This window comes from Leuciscus leuciscus (genome assembly GCF_965113295.1).
Source record: "Leuciscus leuciscus genome assembly, chromosome: 25".
In the NCBI taxonomy this organism is placed as follows: domain Eukaryota; kingdom Metazoa; phylum Chordata; class Actinopteri; order Cypriniformes; family Leuciscidae; genus Leuciscus; species Leuciscus leuciscus.
The window spans coordinates 31,032,847-31,055,147 of NC_138724.1; the positions used below are offsets into that span (position 1 = coordinate 31,032,847).

Below are 22,301 nucleotides of genomic sequence, written 5' to 3' on the forward strand. Positions count from 1 at the left end.
CAGATGGGACACCTGCAGCCACAGCCTCAGATGGGACACCTGCAGCCACAGCCTCAGATGGGACACCTGCAGCCACAGCCTCAGATGGGACACCTGCAGCCACAGCCTCAGATGGGACACCTGCAGCCACAGCCTCAGATGGGACACCTGCAGCCACAGCCTCAGATGGGACACCTGCAGCCACAGCCTCAGATGGGACACCTGCAGCCACAGCCTCAGATGGGACACCTGCAGCCACAGCCTCAGATGGGACACCTGGATCCGTGGCTAGGCTGATGCATGCAGAAAGGGAAATAAAAGACTTCCGGCGCTGGGAAGGCCCGGAAACTTTGGTAAATTTCCTTTTGACAGTCTCCAATGGACCTTTTGATTGTCATGATTTCACCAACACTTGTTCGTGCTCCACAAAATAACTCAATTGTGGGGTCGGGGAAATTGTGGAGAGTGCTGATATGTATTTTTCATTTTCCAGCATGACTGATTATTGCTTGGTCCTAATTCTATTCCATATTTTTCCCTTCTAAAAACACATATTTTGCCAATAAATATATTTTATTTATATATTTTATAAACAAAATGTTTTCCCCAAAAGTAAAATACTAGGAACAGTATGTGAGTATTCTAATCTGATTAATCAAAGAAATAGTCCAGTTTCCCAAAGCCAACTATGGTCTCCAGTTCTGTCATTAACAATAGAGTTCAGTGGAAATTACGATCATAGTCGGCCAACGATGCTTTAGGGAAACGCACCCCAGATGTAGTAAATCCACCCAGTGTTCTGATTGGCTGAGGCGTTAGGTCACATGGGTCGTCCATCGCTACACCAGTTAACCCCGTCATTCCCCCGCGGTCTGGAAGCAATCATGACCTCTCAGAAATCAGAGGAAGAACACGTAACACACACAACACCAGTGGTGTAACACAGACGTCCCGTGATCATGCGCTTGTGTGTGTGTGTGTGTGTGTGTGTGTGTGTGTGTGTGTGTGTGTGTGTGTGTGTGTGTGTGCAGTGCTCGGTGAGCTGTGGCGCTGGCGTTCAGTCCCGCGAGGTCTTCTGCAGGTTAAAGGTCAGAGGTCGCGTCAGGGATGACCTGTGTGACGAGCGTGTGCGTCCCGTGTCGATCCGCTCCTGCTTCCTCTCCGGGTGTCACACACACAGCTGGACGGCTCACGGGTGGCGGGACGTGAGTAACACATGCAGAAACGTCACGGGTCACACACACGTTACACTCGTGCTGATACTCTGTGTCTGGACCTGGTTAAGGGGATTTCCCAGCCTCATCAGCTGACATTTAAAAAAAAAATATTTTTTTTCATTATTATTATTATTATAATTTTTTTATTTTATTTTTTACATTTAATCTTTTTTAAATAAAAAATATATAGTAAATGGATTCATAGGACTTTTACTGCACATAAGATGCTTTTGTAAAACATTTTTGATTTAAAACAACTGTGTGCGCAGTGTGAAAATTGTTTCCACATTATTTTCAATGTAGAGAAAGATGAAGAAAATCAAGAATAAAAGTCCCATTTCAAACCAAAATATTGTAAAATTTGCATAAAGGAAACAAAGTCTGTTTTTAGGAGCTTTCTGCCTGATCTTGCTGGTCCTGAAACAGGAGATGTGATCCGTGTCTCTCAGCTGAGGGTGTGTGTGATAAGATCATCTCCAGAACAACAGCTCAGACTTCAGACAGTCTCATATAAAACACAGCGGATTGATGTTTCTGCTGGTTATGGTTATGGAGGAGCTGTCGTCTGACATCTAATCTGCTTGATTTGTTTCTATCTGACCTTTGACCTCAAACATGGCTCTCCTGTGTGTGTGTGTGTGTGTGTGTGTGTGTGTGTGTGTGTGTGAGAGAGAGCTGAGATGGTGCAACAGAGCCCTCTCCTGGAGGATCTCAACACTTCATCCTTAAATACCAGCAGATTTAAATGGGAATTATTCAGTTTAGTGTTCTGACTTCTTAGCCAATCACAGGAGTTGAGGGCCGGACTATCTGTTTGACTGACAGATAAAATAATATAATAATAATAATAATATGCTTCCCCAACCACACACAGCCTAGGTTACAGCAGAAATATGTTTCATGCAGAGAAAGTTATTACAGTTTGATGAAAGATTTTTCTTTGTGTGTGTGTGTGTGTGTGTCCAGTGTAACGCCACCTGTGGACGAGGCGTGAGGTCCAGGTCAGTGATTTGTCTGGACGGAGGGATGAACGTGGTTCCTGAACGTGTGTGTGACGCCTCAGCCAAACCTCACACACACGAGCCGTGCCACAGCGCCACCTGTCAGCACGTGTGGGTCACTGCAGCCTGGAGTCAGGTGTGTGTGTGTGTGTGTGTGTCAATCACACTGAGCTTCTGCTCAGCACAAATATTGATGTATGATGACAGTTTGGAGTTTCACATTAAATAAATTCCCAAAAAATAAGTAAAATAAATAAATAACTGAAACTCTTCCGTCACATAAAAAAATAAATACATAAATAAATATTAAAATAATGCAATTTCTTCACTTGCTTTTCCAATCCAAGTACATTAAAAATGAATTAATAAATAATGATATTGCTTCACTTGCTACTCCAATTCATACAAAAAAAACAAAATAAATAAATATTAGAATAAGTATTAGTATTAGTAAACATTTCTTCACTTGCTGTTCAAATTAATAAAAAAATAAAATAAATAAATACATACATAAATGAATTAATTTACTTATTGTGCCATTTCACATAAAATATAAATAATGCATTAATATTTATTAAAATAATGACATTTCTTCACTTGTTTCTCAAATTCATATTAAAAATCCAAATAATAACGAAATCTTAAAAAATAACGAAATGTATAAATAGAAAAAAAAAAGAAAAAATAGATAATGAAATTTATTTACATGTGCCTCCAATAAATAAATAGCTTCACTTGTTGTTAAAATTCCACTTAATTGTTTTACATAAATAATAAACTAAATGAATTATTAATTAAATTCCTTCATTTTCTGCTCCAATTCATATTTAAAAAAATAAAAAAATAATAAATGTTCAAATAACTAAATTTCACACAAAACGCACAACAAATAATAAATAATTGAATATAAAAGTAATGGAATTCCTTAATTTGCTTTGTCAAAGTCACATAAATTTAAATCATAAATAAATATTAAAATAATGAAATCCCTTCACTTGCTGCTGCAATTTACATAAATAAATGAATAATTAATTGGTTAATTAGTTAATAGTTAATAAAGTTAGTTAAATAATAATATTTAATCAGTTCATTATATAATAAAATAATAGTAATACAAATAATTATAAAAATTCCTGGTAACACTTTACAATAAGGTTCATTAGTTAACATGAACTGAGAATGAACTGCACTTCTACAGCATTAATTAATCTTAGTTAATATTAATTTAAACATTTAATAATATGTTATAACAATCAAAGGTTGTATTTGTTAACATTAGTCAATGCACTGTGAACTAACATGAACAAACAATGAACAGCTGGATTTTTATTAACTAATATTAACAAAGATTAAACTTGTCTCAGATAATGTTCCTTTTGTTTTGTTCTGTGAAAAATATAAATAAAAAGTTCTAAAAAATAAATAAAACTAATAATAATGTAACATGTATTGCTGATTGTTAGTTCATGTCAGTTAATACATTATCTAATGTTAACTACTGTAAAGGGTTATGCTTTATTTTCAGGTGTCATTGTTACAGTGTAATTATATATTTAAAGGACAAGTTCGGTATTTTACACTTAAAGCCCTGTTTACAGATCGTATCTGATGAAATAGAATGGTTAAGATAAAATAAACCTAAAATTCTCGGGACAGCAGCATGTGTCCAAACATGCTGCTGTCCCGAGAATTTTAGGTTTATTTCCCCCCCCCCCCCACAATGGTTGTCTATATGCACTGGAAGATTCCGTCCTAAAAACACATTAAACTTTCGTTTACAAAGACGTGAAACTCACCGAGTGGTCAGGGGGTGTTCACTGATATGTTCCATCAAAAATCGCTGAAAAAGATGCATTCCAACAGGTTTTATCGTAGTTTTTGTCCAACTCCATTGACTTAATAGGACGTGCTGTGAGACCGCAGCACCTTTACGGTATTACTCCGCCGCTTCTTCTTCTGCTTCTTCTGTTTATTCAATGAAATGCCCGTGGTTTGCTTGCAATTGGCAAAGGTGCATTATCGCCACCAACTGGGCTGGAGTGTCTATTATTCAAGCTCTCAACGGAAGAATCACGGGTGTGAAGCGTTTGGCAAAATAGGTCCACAAAAGCGAAATAAACCTAAAATTCTCGGTACAGGAGCATGTGTCCAAATTTTAATCTTAACCGTTTTATTTCATCAGATACGATCTGTAAACAGGGCTTTAAGTGTAAAATACCGAACTTGTCCTTTAAGTACTGAGTAATATTAAGCAACTACATGTACTTACTATTAGGGTTAGGGTAGGATTTGGATTTGGTTAAGGGTTGGTTGCATGTAATTATGCATAATTTACTGTTATTACTATGGTAAGTACAATATACTGTATGTAACAAGGACACTGTAAAATAAAGTAAAGTGTTACCAAATTCATACACATACACATTATAATGGTCTCCCAGTGTTTTTGTATGATGAGGAGTGTGGTTGATGTGTGTTCAGTGTTCGGTGAGCTGCGGCTCTGGACTCCAGCGCCGGGCGGTTCGTTGCTCTGCCCTGACCTCTGACCTCCGGCTGACCTCTGACCTGCAGTCGTTCTCTCAGTGTAGCGAGCGCCGGCCAACCGACAGCAGACCCTGTCGACTCCCAGCCTGTCCATCAGCTGGAGCCTGGAGCGCCGGCCCCTGGAGTCAGGTGAGGGCCCGTGATGGGTAACTCATTACAAGTCACTTGAGTTAAGTAATCAGATTACTTTTTCAAGTCACTTGAGTTAAGTAATCAGATTACTTTTTCAAGTCACTTGAGTTACATAATCAGATTACTTTTTCAAGTAACTAGTAAAGTAACGCATTACTTTTTCAATTTACAACAAAATATCTAAGTTACTTTTTCAAATAAGTAACGCTAGTTACTTTTTCACATGTATTGACTGACAGCTCTCCTGTCCCCATGTTGAGAGAAATGTGTTGTGTGTGAACAAGATGGTTATTGTAGTTCTAGACTAAATGTGAACATGCATTTACTCAGTATCATTTATTCAATATTCATCAAAATGAATAAAAACAGTCAAATTAAATTTCAGAATTTTATGCAAAATGTTTATAATTAACAATATTAAATTACACAAATATACTTTATGTATTTAATCTCACTTTATCAACCAATGTCTTTGCTGCTGACCTTCAATCTAATTTAACCATACTAATAAGCAAAAATTACTTTAGATTAGATTTAGAAATATGAGTGTTGAACTTCCTTCTACTGTATCCTATTGTTCTTTAATCCAGAATAACAACAGCTGAAAGGTTTAAATATGCATCTACTGTACAGGAGTAAATATGTATTTCCTTCAGTCTGAGGCTTATTCATGTCACTTTTGGTGTGAAAGGGCCTTAACATTTGCCAAAAATAGAACTTTTTTGTTATTAAAAAACAAACAAGCAAGGTGAGAAAAAGTAACGGAAAAGTATTGTAATGCATTACTTTTCATAAAAAGTAACTAAGTTACTCGGTATTGTAACGCATTACTTTCCATAAAAAGTAACTAAGTAATGCAATATTGTAACGCATTTCTTTTCATAAAAGTTACTAAGTAACGCAATATTGTAACGCATTACTTTTCATAAAAGTTACTAAGTAACAGAATATTGTAACAATACTTTTCATAAAAGTTACTAAGTAACGCAATATTGTAACGCATTACTTTTCATAAAAAGTTACTAAGTAACAGAATATTGTAACGCATTACTTTCCATAAAAAGTAATTTAGTAACAGAATATTGTAACGCATTACTTTCCATAAAAGTAATTTGGTAACAGAATATTGTAACACATTCCTTTCCATAAAAAGTAACTTAGTAACAGAATATTGTAACACATTCCTTTCCATAAAAAGTAACTAAGTAATGCAATATTGTAATGCATTACTTTTCATAAAAAGGTACTAAGTAACGGAATATTGTAACATTACTTTTTATAAAAGTTACTAAGTAATGCAATATTGTAACACATTACTTTCCATAAAAAGTAACTAAGTAACGCAATATTGTAACGTATTACTTTTCATAAAAAGTAACTAAGTAACAGAATATTGTAACGCATTACTTTTCATAAAAAGTTACTAAGTAATGGAATATTGTAACACATTACTTTCCATAAAAAGTAACTAAGCAATAGAATATTGTAACGCATTACTTTTCATAAAAAGTAATTAAGTAAAGCAATTTTGTAACCGTTTACTTTTCCTAAAAAGTTACTAAGTAACGCAGTTAATTACTTTTTTGGGAGTAACGCAATATTGTAATGCAACACATAAGCTGGCTCTCTGTGTGCTATGGGCCTGACGTGTGTTGTGTTGTGTCTCAGTGCTCTCAGACGTGTGGCGCTGGAGTAATGCGGAGGACGGTGGAGTGTGTCGGCGCTGTGACCTGCTCATCGTCCAGCCGACCTGAGTCTAGCGCCACCTGCAGGCAGACGGACTGTGAGTGTGTGTGTGTGTGTGTGAGAGAGAGAGAGAGTGTGTGAGTAAGTCTAGCGCCACCTGCAGGCAGACCGACTGTGAGTGTGTGTGAGAGAGAGAGAGAGAGAGAGAGAGAGAGAGAGTATGTGTGTGTAGGTAAGTCTAGCGCCACTTGCAGGCAGACGGACTGTGAGTGTGTGAGAGAGAGAGAGAGAGTGTTAGTAAGTCTAGCGCCACCTGCAGGCAAACGGACTGTGAGTGTGTGTGTGTGAGAGAGAGAGAGAGAGTGTGTGAGTAAGTAAGTCTAACGCCACCTGCAGGCAGACCGATTGTGTGTGTGTGTGTGTGTGTGTGTGTGTGTGTGTGTGTGTGTGTGTGTGTGAGAGAGAGAGAGAGAGAGAGAGAGAGAGTGTGTGTGTAAGTAAGTCTAGTGCCACCTGCAGGCAGACGAACTGTGAGTGTGTGTGATTGTGTGTGTGTGTGTGTGAGAGAGAGAGAGAGAGAGAGAGAGAGAGAGAGAGAGAGAGTGTGTGTGTAAGTAAGTCTGTGTGTGTGTGTGCTCAGGTGAACTCCTCTCCAGCTGCCGGCAGCTCCAGGTGAAGGGAGGCGTCAGGAGAGACGGAGAACATCACATCACAGTTCGCTCTAGAATCCTGCGTGTTTACTGTGCCGAGATGCACAGCGCTTTCCCGAAGGAGTACGTGACGCTGCGCAGCGGACAGACCGACAACTATTCAGAGGTGTACGGGTACAGGTAAACACTCCTGAGAAACACTGAGCACTAAACACACTACAGTACTGACTCACACACACCTGAGAAACACTGAACACTAAACACACTACAGTACTGACTCACACACACCTGAGAAACACTGAGCACTAAACACACTACAGTTCTGACTCACACATACCTGAGAAACACTGAACACTAAACACACTACAGTACTGACTCAAACACACCTGAGAAACACTGAACACTAAACACACTACAGTACTGACTCACACACACCTGAGAAACACTGAGCACTAAACACACTACAGTACTGACTCACACACACCTGAGAAACACTGAACACACTACAGTACTGACTCACACACACCTGAGAAACACTGAACACAATACAGTACTGACTCACACACACCTGAGAAACACTGAACACACTACAGTACTGACTCACACACACCTGAGAAACACTGAACACACTACAGTACTGACTCACACACACCTGAGAAACACTGAACACACTACAGTACTGACTCACACACACCTGAGAAACACTGAACACACTACAGTACTGACTCACACACACCTGAGTAACACTGAACACACTACAGTACTGACTCACACACATCTGAGAAACACTGAACACACTACAGTGCTGACTCACACACACCTGAGAAACACTGAACACACTACAGTACTGACTCACACACACCTGAGAAACACTGAACACACTACAGTACTGACTCACACACACCTGAGAAACACTGAACACTAAACACACTACAGTACTGACTCACACACACCTGAGAAACACTGAACACACTACAGTACTGACTCACACACACCTGAGAAACACTGAACACACTACAGTACTGACTCACACACACCTGAGAAACACTAAACACACTACAGTACTGACTCACACACACCTGAGAAACACTGAACACACTACAGTGCTGACTCACACACACCTGAGAAACACTGAACACACTACAGTACTGACTCACACACACCTGAGAAACACTGAACACTAAACACACTACAGTGCTGACTCACACACACCTGAGAAACACTGAACACACTACAGTACTGACTCACACACACCTGAGAAACACTGAACACACTACAGTGCTGACTCACACACACCTGAGAAACACTGAACACACTACAGTACTGACTCACACACACCTGAGAAACACTGAACACACTACAGTACTGACTCACACACACCTGAGAAACACTGAACACTAAACACACTACAGTGCTGACTCACACACACCTGAGAAACACTGAACACACTACAGTACTGACTCACACACACCTGAGAAACACTGAACACACTACAGTACTGACTCACACACACCTGAGAAACACTAAACACACTACAGTACTGACTCACACACACCTGAGAAACACTGAACACACTACAGTGCTGACTCACACACACCTGAGAAACACTGAACACACTACAGTACTGACTCACACACACCTGAGAAACACTGAACACTAAACACACTACAGTGCTGACTCACACACACCTGAGAAACACTGAACACACTACAGTACTGACTCACACACACCTGAGAAACACTGAACACACTACAGTACTGACTCACACACACCTGAGAAACACTGAGCACTAAACACACTACAGTACTGACTCACACACACCTGAGAAACACTGAACACTGAACACACTACAGTACTGACTCACACACACCTGAGAAACACTGAACACTAAACACACTACAGTACTGACTCACACACACCTGAGAAACACTGAGCACTAAACACACTACAGTACTGACTCACACACACCTGAGAAACACTGAACACTAAACACACTACAGTACTGACTCACACACACCTGAGAAACACTGAACACAATACAGTACTGACTCACACACACCTGAGAAACACTGAACACACTACAGTACTGACTCACACACACCTGAGAAACACTGAACACACTACAGTACTGACTCACACACACCTGAGAAACACTGAACACACTACAGTACTGACTCACACACACCTGAGAAACACTGAACACTAGGGTTGGGCGGTATTACGGTAATATCGGATACCGCGGGATCTTAAAATAGCACCGGTATCAGTTTCAATACCGTCATTACCGGCACTTATATAGCCTATAATATATATAATTTATTTATTGCCTAAAAACTGCTTAAGTGTGGTTGCAGTTTGCCAATATTTCTGGTTCCAACCGCATGAGAAGGGAGAGGCGGTAAATACAAGAGATGTAAACACCTCTAACCTAATGTCGTATCTCCGAAACAACCGCCCACTCACTGCTGCCAGGATGCATTTTGTTCTCGAGTTCATTAAATAAGCGCATTAAGTTTCGTATTTGTTAAAATATTATAATGTTATTTTTTCCATCTTTGTTGATTATGAAAAGTGAACGGCACAAATAAGATGGTATGCATCGGGAGTCAGACGATTTGACCACTTCAATAAATTTCGTTTTGTAAAAGGCCTCTTTAAAACGAATTTCGTTTTGTATATATTGTTTCTTAATTTTAATACATTTTTCATCAACCAATTTCCTGGATAATCATGACATGATGGGCATGCCGCGGTCACTTGCATTGAAATCTCATAAATTAACCGAAACTCAGTGTAGGCTATGCCTCACAGACATGGCAAATATATATAAATAAAGCTTGAAATGTATTTAAACGAAACAATTCAAAACGAAAGAAATAGGCTACTCACTGATTAGGCTAAGTAATCCATGATGTGCATTTCTCTCTAGGCGCGTTCATACGGAGATGCGATCGTCAATTTCATTAAACGAAACCATTCAAAACGAAAATAAATAGACTAGCCTAACGTACTCTCTGTAATCCATGATGTGCATGTCTCTCTATAGCGTTCAGATGCCGATCGTCAATTTCTTTAAACGAAACAATTCAAAACGAAAAAAAAAAAGGCCACTCTCTGTGTAATGATGTGCATTTCTCTCTATAGGCGCGTTCACTACAGAGATGGCGATCGTCAACTTCCATCTTTGCAGAAAAGTTGTATTAATAAAAATCAATGGACACGTGTCACCGGATTACAGAGGCACTTTTTGCTTGTTGCACGCACACAGATATTATGTTGAATAATAGTGGGCTCCGGCTCATAATAACATGCCGTCGGCCGGACTCAGACACAACGTGCAGGGGTTGGGCTTGATTTTTTATTTATTTTTTGCCCGATCTATCTGGCATTCAGTTTCTGAACGGTGTAGGCACAGGCCAACAGTTTGGTGACGCCGTCTGAGCCCATTATGTCATAATTTTTAATTAGTCACGGTAATACCGTATATCCCGGTAAAATAGGGAGGAGGTTTGACGGTATCAAAATTTGAATACCGCCCAAGCCTACTGAACACACTACAGTACTGACTCACACACACCTGAGAAACACTGAACACAATACAGTACTGACTCACACACACCTGAGAAACACTGAACACACTACAGTACTGACTCACACACACCTGAGAAACACTGAACACACTACAGTACTGACTCACACACACCTGAGAAACACTGAACACACTACAGTACTGACTCACACACACCTGAGAAACACTGAACACTGAACACACTACAGTACTGACTCACACACACCTGAGAAACACTGAGCACTAAACACACTACAGTACTGACTCACACACACCTGAGAAACACTGAACACACTACAGTACTGACTCACACACACCTGAGAAACACTGAACACACTACAGTGCTGACTCACACACACCTGAGAAACACTGAACACACTACAGTACTGACTCACACACACCTGAGAAACACTGAGCACTAAACACACTACAGTACTGACTCACACACACCTGAGAAACACTGAACACACTACAGTACTGACTCACACACACCTGAGAAACACTGAGCACTAAACACACTACAGTACTGACTCACACACACCTGAGAAACACTGAGCACTAAACACACTACAGTACTGACTCACACACACCTGAGAAACACTGAACACTAAACACACTACAGTACTGACTCACACACACCTGAGAAACACTGAACACACTACAGTGCTGACTCACACACACCTGAGAAACACTGAACACACTACAGTGCTGACTCACACACACCTGAGAAACACTGAACACACTACAGTACTGACTCACACACACCTGAGAAACACTGAGCACTAAACACACTACAGTACTGACTCACACACACCTGAGAAACACTGAACACACTACAGTACTGACTCACACACACCTGAGAAACACTGAGCACTAAACACACTACAGTACTGACTCACACACACCTGAGAAACACTGAGCACTAAACACACTACAGTACTGACTCACACACACCTGAGAAACACTGAGCACTAAACACACTACAGTACTGACTCACACACACCTGAGAAACACTGAACACACTACAGTGCTGACTCACACACACCTGAGAAACACTGAACACACTACAGTGCTGACTCACACACACCTGAGAAACACTGAACACACTACAGTACTGACTCACACACACCTGAGAAACACTGAACACACTACAGTACTGACTCACACACACCTGAGAAACACTAAACACACTACAGTGCTGACTCACACACACCTGAGAAACTTTGAACACACTACAGTGCTGACTCACACACACCTGAGAAACACTGAACACACTACAGTGCTGACTCACACACACCTGAGAAACACTGAACACACTACAGTGCTGACTCACACACACCTGAGAAACACTGAACACACTACAGTGCTGACTCACACACACCTGAGAAACACTGAACACACTACAGTGCTGACTCACACACACCTGAGAAACACTGAACTCACTACAGTACTGACTCACACACACCTGAGAAACACTGAGCTCTAAACACACTACAGTACTGACTCACACACACCTGAGAAACACTGCGCTCTAAACACACTACAGTACTGACTCACACACACCTGAGAAACACTGAACACACTACAGTACTGACTCACACACACCTGAGAAACACTGAACACACTACAGTACTGACTCACACACACCTGAGAAACACTAAACACACTACAGTACTGACTCACACACACCTGAGAAACACTGAACACACCACAGTACTGACTCACACACACCTGAGAAACACTGAACACACTACAGTACTGACTCACACACACCTGAGAAACACTGAACACACTACAGTACTGACTCACACACACCTGAGAAACACTAAACACACTACAGTACTGACTCACACACACCTAAGAAACACTGAACACACTACAGTACTGACTCACACACACCTGAGAAACACTGAACACACTACAGTACTGACTCACAAACACCTGAGAAACACTGAACACACTACAGTACTGACTCACACACACCTGAGAAACACTGAACACACTACAGTACTGACTCACACACACCTGAGAAACACTGAACACACTACAGTACTGACTCACACACACCTGAGTAACACTGAACACACTACAGTACTGACTCACAAACACCTGAGAAACACTGAACACACTACAGTACTGACTCACACACACCTGAGAAACACTGAACACACTACAGTACTGACTCACACACACCTGAGAAACACTGAACACACTACAGTACTGACTCACACACACCTGAGAAACACTAAACACACTACAGTACTGACTCACACACACCTGAGAAACACTGAACACTAAACACACTACAGTACTGACTCACACACACCTGAGACACACTGAACACTAAACACACTACAGTACTGACTCACACACACCTGAGAAACACTGAGCACTAAACACACTACAGTACTGACTCACACACACCTGAGAAACACTGAGCACTAAACACACTACAGTACTGACTCACACACACCTGAGAAACACTGAACACTAAACACACTACAGTACTGACTCACACACACCTGAGAAACACTGAGCTCTAAACACACTACAGTACTGACTCACACATAGGGCTGGGTATCGTTCAAAATCTTTCGATCCGATGCCAATTTCGATACCTCAGTTTCGATACCGGTTCCTAACGATACTTTTTTCGATACCATATGTTTTAAAATCCATTTCAACATCAACAAAAATACATTAAACACAAAACTTTTATTTTTCACCTCAATTAAAACACTTCTCACTCAGGGTAACATTATTAATAAAACTAAAATTAACAAAAAAGATCAATCTTTTCACCACAACAAGAACATATTATAAATAATAAATAAATAAACAAATGGCATTGTGTACAGGCTAATATTGAACCAAGTGAAATGCAAAGGAATGTAAAAAAAAAACTTTTTAGTGCAAAATCAAACTGCATTTGTGATTAACCGGCCGCTCAGCAGTTTTTCTTCAGAAAAATCAACATGTCGGCTTTTTCTGGTAACAGACAGGCCCGCTCCTGGCTAATGGTGTCCCCAGCAGTGGAAAATGTACGCTCTGAGGGCGTCGATGAGGCTTGTACACAGAGGTACCTGGCTGCCAAGCTAGATAGCATTGGCAGTGTGTCCTTCATACTCCACCACCAAGTCGCTGGATTCACTGTGGAGAGTGTACACGGCAAACCTCTGTAGAGCTGTATCTCCTCCTGAATCTTCTCTGAGGTGCTGGTCATGCTCTTGGCTCTTATTTCTATCGCCATGTCTTCATCTGCAAAAATCTCCTCAAGGGCAGAAAGCTTTGCCCGCTTCTACAAACAGAAAAGATAAAAACAAAATAGGGCAACATTACTGTCTGGGTAGCCGGACTCAAACATACATACATATTAATTTTCTTCTAAAAATGAAACAGGAAGAAACAGGATGTCCGTATATATTTACCTGTGTTGCTACTGGCGCTGCACAAGCTTCATCAGATAAGTCATCATCACTTACTGCCTCTTCATTGTCTTCTTCGGGCTGGAAACACAGGTATCATGTACATTGATTTGATTTACAATGGAAGAGGAGACAGATTACCAGTAATAAGAATATTAAACACACCTGATGTGTGGTGGCCCTACTAATCAGCTCCTTCTCTACTCTGTCCCACACTGCATCTGCGGCTGCCACTCTTGACTTAAATCTTGGGTCTAAGGCCGTGCTTTCCTCCAAAAACTGCTGAATGCACTCCTCCTGCAAGACAAGAACATAGTATATAGAAGTTAGGTTTCTGAGTATACCTTATGAAAACAATTGACAAATCAAGATTATTTATGATACTCACTTGGTATCTTTTTGAAAGATCACCCCAGATTTTTTCTTTGATGCACTTAGTAAATGTGGAGTCCTCTGCACTTATGGTGAAGTGGTGCTCAAGTTTCCCCAAGATGGGCAGAATCTGACCCAATGTTGGAATTCTTTCAGCGGACATGCAAAGTGTTGAAGTATACATTAGCTTCATGACTTTAACAAACTCCTCTGCTTTTCTGAAGTCATCATCAGTAACTCGCTCCAGTCTGAAAAATGTCCACATAGTTTTATTAACAAGAACTTCTTAACAAAAGATATTTAGCACTGATAGTGTAGTGATACTAGAACAAGCCAATTCAAATACCTGTCCTTCTCCATTGTCCTCTTTAACCGAGCGTCCATGGCAGCTGCCTGGATGGCAGGGAACTGCTCGAGGAACCTCTCTACCATTAGAAAGAGACTATTCCACCTGGTCTTAACATCCAAGATGACTGCATGTTCTGGAAGGCCTACAGAGAGAGAGAGAGACAGCTGGGTCAAATTGGTTATCCATTTGGGGAAACAGTTTAATAAACAATTTAATCAAGACAAGTTAAGTTTAGCGTATTTTGATTTCTACTTACCGAGAAGTTTCTGCTTTTCCTTTAAAACAGGTTTAGCCAGGCTAGATCTCTTCAACCAGACCACCATTGCACGGATCCTTCCTGCCCACCTTGAAACGGAGGGCACATTATACAGTTTTTGAGCAGCAATGTTTAGTGTGTGAGCAAAGCAGCAAATCTTTATTATGCTCATCTTTTTCACTGCCACATCCATGTTTGCTGCATTGTCTACAGTGATGGCTACAACTTTGTGCTTTATTTCAAATTCATCCAGAATGTCTCCTATTTCCTCTGCTATGACTTCCCCTGTCTGGGACGTGTAGACTGCCCTTGTATGGAGTACGTTCTCCTTCATGGAACCTTCTTTCACATAGTGGACTGTAACGGTCAAATAGTGGTCTTGAGCCACACTGGTCCACCCATCAGCAGTCACCGCCACATCAGCCACAACTTGCAACTTTCTCTTCAGATTTCCTATTTCTACAGCATACCATGCAGGAATAAGTGTATTTGACAGCATTTCTCTGCTGGGGGACTGATACTGGGGGTTTAAGGTGCTTATCATCTCCCTATAATTGACATTAGAGCACAAAATAAAACATTAACAATGTAATGGTTTCATTTTTTTTTTTACTGACAATAACAGTAAAAATGTCAACAGTAAATATGTCATCCAGGCTAAAAGAAGCTATATTGGCAAACTACCTTTAAAAAAACTCCCTTTATATCAATAGCTTGCTCACCTCCACCATGGGGCCTCCACTGTCGAAAAAGGTAGCAAACCTTTAACAATAAACCCTGTGACTGCTCTGTGGCACTGATCTCGTCTTTGCTCTGACATTTTCCCTCTTGCTGCGGCTGCCAGTGTGAAGGGATTGGCACTTTCTGGTATTGTCTTCCTATTCCTAACATCAGGGTGGACCGGTGCAGAGGCTAATATGAAGGGGAAATAGACAGCGCTAACGCTACAGCAACCGACTAGCAGCACAAGCTAACATACATAAAGTGGTAGTCAACGTTATGGGGAGGCATTCGGTTTAAGTAGTGAAATTACACTTATCTGTCAAGTTTTTCTAAAATGTGTAACCTTAATGTTACGTTGGAAAAACAAAGATGTTGCCTGGTCAAAGAATAATGTTATACTAGCTAAGTAAACGCAACTCAGAGTTGCATCCACACATTCAAACCACTCGCGTCAGCATAAACAATTACTTTAACTTCTGTTCGCTAAAAAAGGTTATCTTTCTTACCTGCTACAATCCCAGAAATGCCAGATGATGTTGACGGGGGCGGGTTTGACTGCGATGAGGTGCAAGGCTCCTCTGGTTCCATCTTTTTACAGTCGAATACCGTGCAACTTTCAGCCTTAATATTGATCCCGTGCATGGTCAAGTGCTTTATTAAATTGGTGGTATTGCCGCCTTTGCTTGAAATCCTCTTATCGCATATGTTGCACTTCGCTGACTCGGCATCCACTTTTATAAAGTGTAGCCACACTTTAGACCTCTTTGGCATTGTAAAACGACGCGGTAGAACACATGAGAGAAAACAACTACACGTGTGTCAGAAATCCACCCCGTCACGTGGTGGTGGACAGCCAATCGCCGGCGCTTTAGGTCCTTACATGAAGAATGCTACAGGCTCACACAGACACAGCCGCTTGGCTTTTGGAACCGAAATTTGGCACCGAAAGATAAATAATTTTTCGATACTCATAGTATCGGAGTTTTTCGTTCGATACCATAAAAGTATCGATGTTCGGTGCCCAGCCCTACTCACACACACCTGAGAAACACTGAACACACTACAGTTCTGACTCACACACACCTGAGAAACACTGAACACTAAACACACAACAGTACTGACTCACACACACCTGAGAAACACTGAACACACTACAGTACTGACTCACACACACCTGAGAAACACTGAACACACTACAGTACTGACTCACACACACCTGAGAAACACTGAACACACTACAGTACTGACTCACACACACCTGAGAAACACTGAACACACTACAGTACTGACTCACACACACCTGAGAAACACTGAACACACTACAGTACTGACTCACACACACCTGAGAAACACTGAGCACTAAACACACTACAGTACTGACTCACACACACCTGAGAAACACTGAACACACTACAGTGCTGACTCACACACACCTGAGAAACACTGAGCTCTAAACACACTACAGTGCTGACTCACACACACCTGAGAAACACTGAGCACTAAACACACTACAGTACTGACTCACACACACCTGAGAAACACTGAACACACTACAGTTCTGACTCACACACACCTGAGAAACACTGAACACTAAACACACTACAGTACTGACTCACACACACCTGAGAAACACTGAGCTCTAAACACACTACAGTACTGACTCACACACACCTGAGAAACACTGAGCACTAAACACACTACAGTACTGACTCACACACACCTGAGAAACACTGAACACTGAACACACTACAGTACTGACTCACACACACCTGAGAAACACTGAACACTAAACACACTACAGTACTGACTCACACACACCTGAGAAACACTGAACACTGAACACACTACAGTACTGACTCACACACACCTGAGAAACACTGAACACACTACAGTACTGACTCACACACACCTGAGAAACACTGAGCACTAAACACACTACAGTACTGACTCACACACACCTGAGAAACACTGAACACACTACAGTACTGACTCACACACACCTGAGAAACACTGAACACTAAACACACTACAGTACTGACTCACACACACCTGAGAAACACTGAGCACTAAACACACTACAGTACTGACTCACACACACCTGAGAAACACTGAGCACTAAACACACTACAGTACTGACTCACACACACCTGAGAAACACTGAACACACTACAGTACTGACTCACACACACCTGAGAAACACTGAACACTAAACACACTACAGTACTGACTCACACACACCTGAGAAACACTGAGCACTAAACACACTACAGTACTGACTCACACACACCTGAGGAACACTGAGCACTAAACACACTACAGTGCTGACTCACACACACCTGAGAAACACTGAACACACTACAGTACTGACTCACACACACCTGAGAAACACTGAACACTAAACACACTACAGTGCTGACTCACACACACCTGAGAAACACTGAACACACTACAGTACTGACTCACACACACCTGAGAAACACTGAACACTAAACACACTACAGTGCTGACTCACACACACCTGAGAAACACTGAACACACTACAGTACTGACTCACACACACCTGAGAAACACTGAACACTAAACACACTACAGTACTGACTCACACACACCTGAGAAACACTGAGCACTAAACACACTACAGTACTGACTCACACACACCTGAGGAACACTGAACACACTACAGTACTGACTCACACACACCTGAGAAACACTGAGCACTAAACACACTACAGTACTGACTCACACACACCTGAGAAACACTGAGCACTAAACACACTACAGTACTGACTCACACACACCTGAGAAACACTGAACACTAAACACACTACAGTACTGACTCACACACACCTGAGAAACACTGAGCACTAAACACACTACAGTACTGACTCACACACACCTGAGAAACACTGAGCACTAAACACACTACAGTACTGACTCACACACACCTGAGAAACACTGAGCTCTAAACACACTACAGTACTGACTCACACACACCTGAGAAACACTGAACACTAAACAAACTACAGTACTGACTCACACACACCTGAGAAACACTGAACACACTACAGTACTGACTCACACACACCTGAGAAACACTGAACACACTACAGTACTGACTCACACACACCTGAGAAACACTGAACACTAAACACACTACAGTACTGACTCACACACACCTGAGAAACACTGAACACTAAACACACTACAGTACTGACTCACACACACCTGAGAAACACTGAGCACTTAACACACTACAGTACTGACTCACACACACCTGAGAAACACTGAACACAATACAGTACTGACTCACACACACCTGAGAAACACTAAACACACTACAGTACTGACTCACACACACCTGAGAAACACTGAGCACTAAACACACTACAGTACTGACTCACACACACCTGAGAAACACTGAACACACTACAGTACTGACTCACACACACCTGAGAAACACTGAACACACTACAGTACTGACTCACACACACCTGAGAAACACTGAACACACTACAGTACTGACTCACACACACCTGAGAAACACTGAGCACTAAACACACTACAGTACTGACTCACACACACCTGAGAAACACTGAGCACTAAACACACTACAGTGCTGACTCACACACACCTGAGAAACACTGAGCACTAAACACACTACAGTGCTGACTCACACACACCTGAGAAACACTGAGCACTAAACACACTACAGTACTGACTCACACACACCTGAGAAACACTGAGCTCTAAACACACTACAGTACTGACTCACACACACCTGAGAAACACTGAACACTAAACACACTACAGTACTGACTCACACACACCTGAGAAACACTGAACACTAAACACACTACAGTACTGACTCACACACACCTGAGAAACACTGAACACACTACAGTACTGACTCACACACACCTGAGAAATACTGAGCACTAAACACACTACAGTACTGACTCACTCACACCTGAGAAACACTGAACACACTACAGTACTGACTCACACACACCTGAGAAACACTGAGCACTAAACACACTACAGTACTGACTCACACACACCTGAGAAACACTGAACACACTACAGTACTGACTCACACACACCTGAGAAACACTGAACACAATACAGTACTGACTCACACACACCTGAGAAACACTGAACACACTACAGTACTGGCTCACACACACCTGAGAAACACTGAACACACTACAGTACTGACTCACACACACCTGAGAAACACTGAACACACTACAGTACTGACTCACACACACCTGAGAAACACTGAACACACTACAGTACTGACTCACACACACCTGAGAAACACTGAACACACTACAGTACTGACTCACACACACCTGAGAAACACTAAACACACTACAGTACTGACTCACACACACCTGAGAAACACTGAACACTAAACACACTACAGTACTGACTCACACACACCTGAGAAACACTGAACACTAAACACACTACAGTTCTGACTCACACACACCTGAGAAACACTGAGCTCTAAACACACTACAGTACTGACTCACACACACCTGAGAAACACTGAACACTAAACACACTACAGTACTGACTCACACACACCTGAGAAACACTGAACACACTACAGTACTGACTCACACACACCTGAGAAACACTGAGCACTAAACACACTACAGTACTGACTCACACACACCTGAGAAACACTGAACACACTACAGTTCTGACTCACACACACCTGAGAAACACTGAACACTAAACACACTACAGTACTGACTCACACACACCTGAGAAACACTGAGCTCTAAACACACTACAGTACTGACTCACACACACCTGAGAAACACTGAACACTGAACACACTACAGTACTGACTCACACACACCTGAGAAACACTGAACACTAAACACACTACAGTACTGACTCACACACACCTGAGAAACACTGAACACTAAACAAACTACAGTACTGACTCACACACACCTGAGAAACACTGAGCACTAAACACACTACAGTACTGACTCACACACACCTGAGAAACACTGAGCTCTAAACACACTACAGTACTGACTCACACACACCTGAGAAACACTGAGCTCTAAACACACTACAGTACTGACTCACACACACCTGAGAAACACTGAACACTAAACACACTACAGTACTGACTCACACACACCTGAGAAACACTGAGCACTAAACACACTACAGTACTGACTCACACACACCTGAGAAACACTGAGCTCTAAACACACTACAGTACTGACTCACACACACCTGAGAAACACTGAGCACTAAACACACTACAGTACTGACTCACATAGGGCTGTAGCTATCGATTATTTTAGTAATCGAGTATTCTACGGATTATTCCATCGATTAATCGAGTAATCGGATAAAAAATTGTGGTAATAAAAATAGATCCAAGTGAACAACAGCCTTTAAAATTACTTAAAGACAAATAGGTAACACTTTACAATATGGTTTGTTAGTTACTCAGAATGAACAATATTTATTTCTACAGCATTTATTAATCTTAGTTCATGTTAATTTCAACATTTGCTAATACATAATTAAAATTAATGGTTGTATTTGTTAACATTAATGTAATGAACTAACATGAACAAACAATGAACAGCTTTATTTGTATGAACAAATGTTAGTTACAGATGTAGCTTATTGTTCATTGTTAGTTCATGTTGATTAATACATTAATGTTAACTAATGAGCCTTATTGTAGTGTTACCCAAATAACAATAACAAGCAATAATTATTGGTTCAAATAAAGTATCAAAGTAATCATATGGGTTTTATTGAACAACGCTGTTAAAATACACCATGTAAAATATATGATAACTAATAAACATAACATTTAATTCAAATGTCAACTTAATCTTTCATATTTGGTCACTTCTGTACGATAGAAATGCAACAGCTGCCGTAATTTCTTGAAAAGAACATGCAAGCAGTGCAAGGGTTAAACTTTTATTTTGAAATCGCGATGAACAACAATTCGCACATGAGAATATATGCGATTGCGAATATATTTCTGAATATATTCAGAAACATACTTATGTATTCTCCTGTGTTGGCGAAGATTTATAAATGAGCTGCATTACGAATCTTGTGAAACGGCGCAGACTGCGTGCAGATGAACGTTATAAGCCACACAAACTCACAGCATGCAAAGATGGAGTTTGAGAAACCCGAGACGCTCCACGCATATAAATGATGACAGTAAGTTACTATGAAACACGCGTCCGGGGTTTTGCGTTCCCAAATGGACATTATTGGAAACTTAAACAAACAGCACATGCAGAGACTGAGTATACGTGTGGAGCAGCGTTTACTGTGAACGGAGCTGAGGTAGGCCTATTTTTAACACAATCTGCACGCATGTAAATAATTCAACCG

The 22,301-nt window shown here is 40.9% G+C and overlaps 3 protein-coding genes across 5 annotated transcripts in view; 1 reads left to right on the forward strand and 2 right to left on the reverse strand.

Annotated features, from left to right (window-relative positions):
• LOC309491258 (uncharacterized protein) overlaps positions 1 to 22,301 on the reverse strand; it is a 135,529-nt gene that overhangs the window by 6,619 nt on the left and 106,609 nt on the right. The window lies entirely within an intron of this gene.
• Positions 1 to 22,301, forward strand: part of LOC309489987 (A disintegrin and metalloproteinase with thrombospondin motifs 9-like) — a gene marked incomplete at its 5' end in the record, with an annotated part of 33,805 nt that overhangs the window by 456 nt on the left and 11,048 nt on the right. Inside the window, 7 exons of the mRNA XM_082158942.1 lie at positions 4 to 95; positions 139 to 332; positions 1,011 to 1,184; positions 2,163 to 2,333; positions 4,679 to 4,870; positions 6,542 to 6,656; positions 7,200 to 7,389. Coding sequence (XP_082015068.1) covers positions 4 to 95; positions 139 to 332; positions 1,011 to 1,184; positions 2,163 to 2,333; positions 4,679 to 4,870; positions 6,542 to 6,656; positions 7,200 to 7,389 — 1,128 coding nt within the window. The remainder of the gene's footprint in view (positions 1 to 3; positions 96 to 138; positions 333 to 1,010; positions 1,185 to 2,162; positions 2,334 to 4,678; positions 4,871 to 6,541; positions 6,657 to 7,199; positions 7,390 to 22,301) is intronic.
• LOC309491229 (E3 SUMO-protein ligase ZBED1-like) lies at positions 13,565 to 16,923 on the reverse strand. Of its 2 annotated transcripts, XM_082160701.1 has the most exons (7): positions 16,409 to 16,923; positions 15,180 to 15,268; positions 14,921 to 15,065; positions 14,591 to 14,822; positions 14,368 to 14,499; positions 14,206 to 14,283; positions 13,565 to 14,075 (listed from the first exon to the last, which is right to left on the reverse strand). In XM_082160701.1, the coding sequence occupies exons 2-7, from the start codon at positions 15,244 to 15,246 to the stop codon at positions 13,725 to 13,727; spliced, it is 1,005 nt and encodes a 334-aa protein (XP_082016827.1). In that variant the 5' UTR covers positions 15,247 to 15,268; positions 16,409 to 16,923; the 3' UTR covers positions 13,565 to 13,724. The 2 variants fall into 2 exon arrangements, with proteins under 2 accessions (XP_082016827.1, XP_082016826.1); XM_082160700.1 differs by having other exon boundaries at positions 15,180 to 16,923.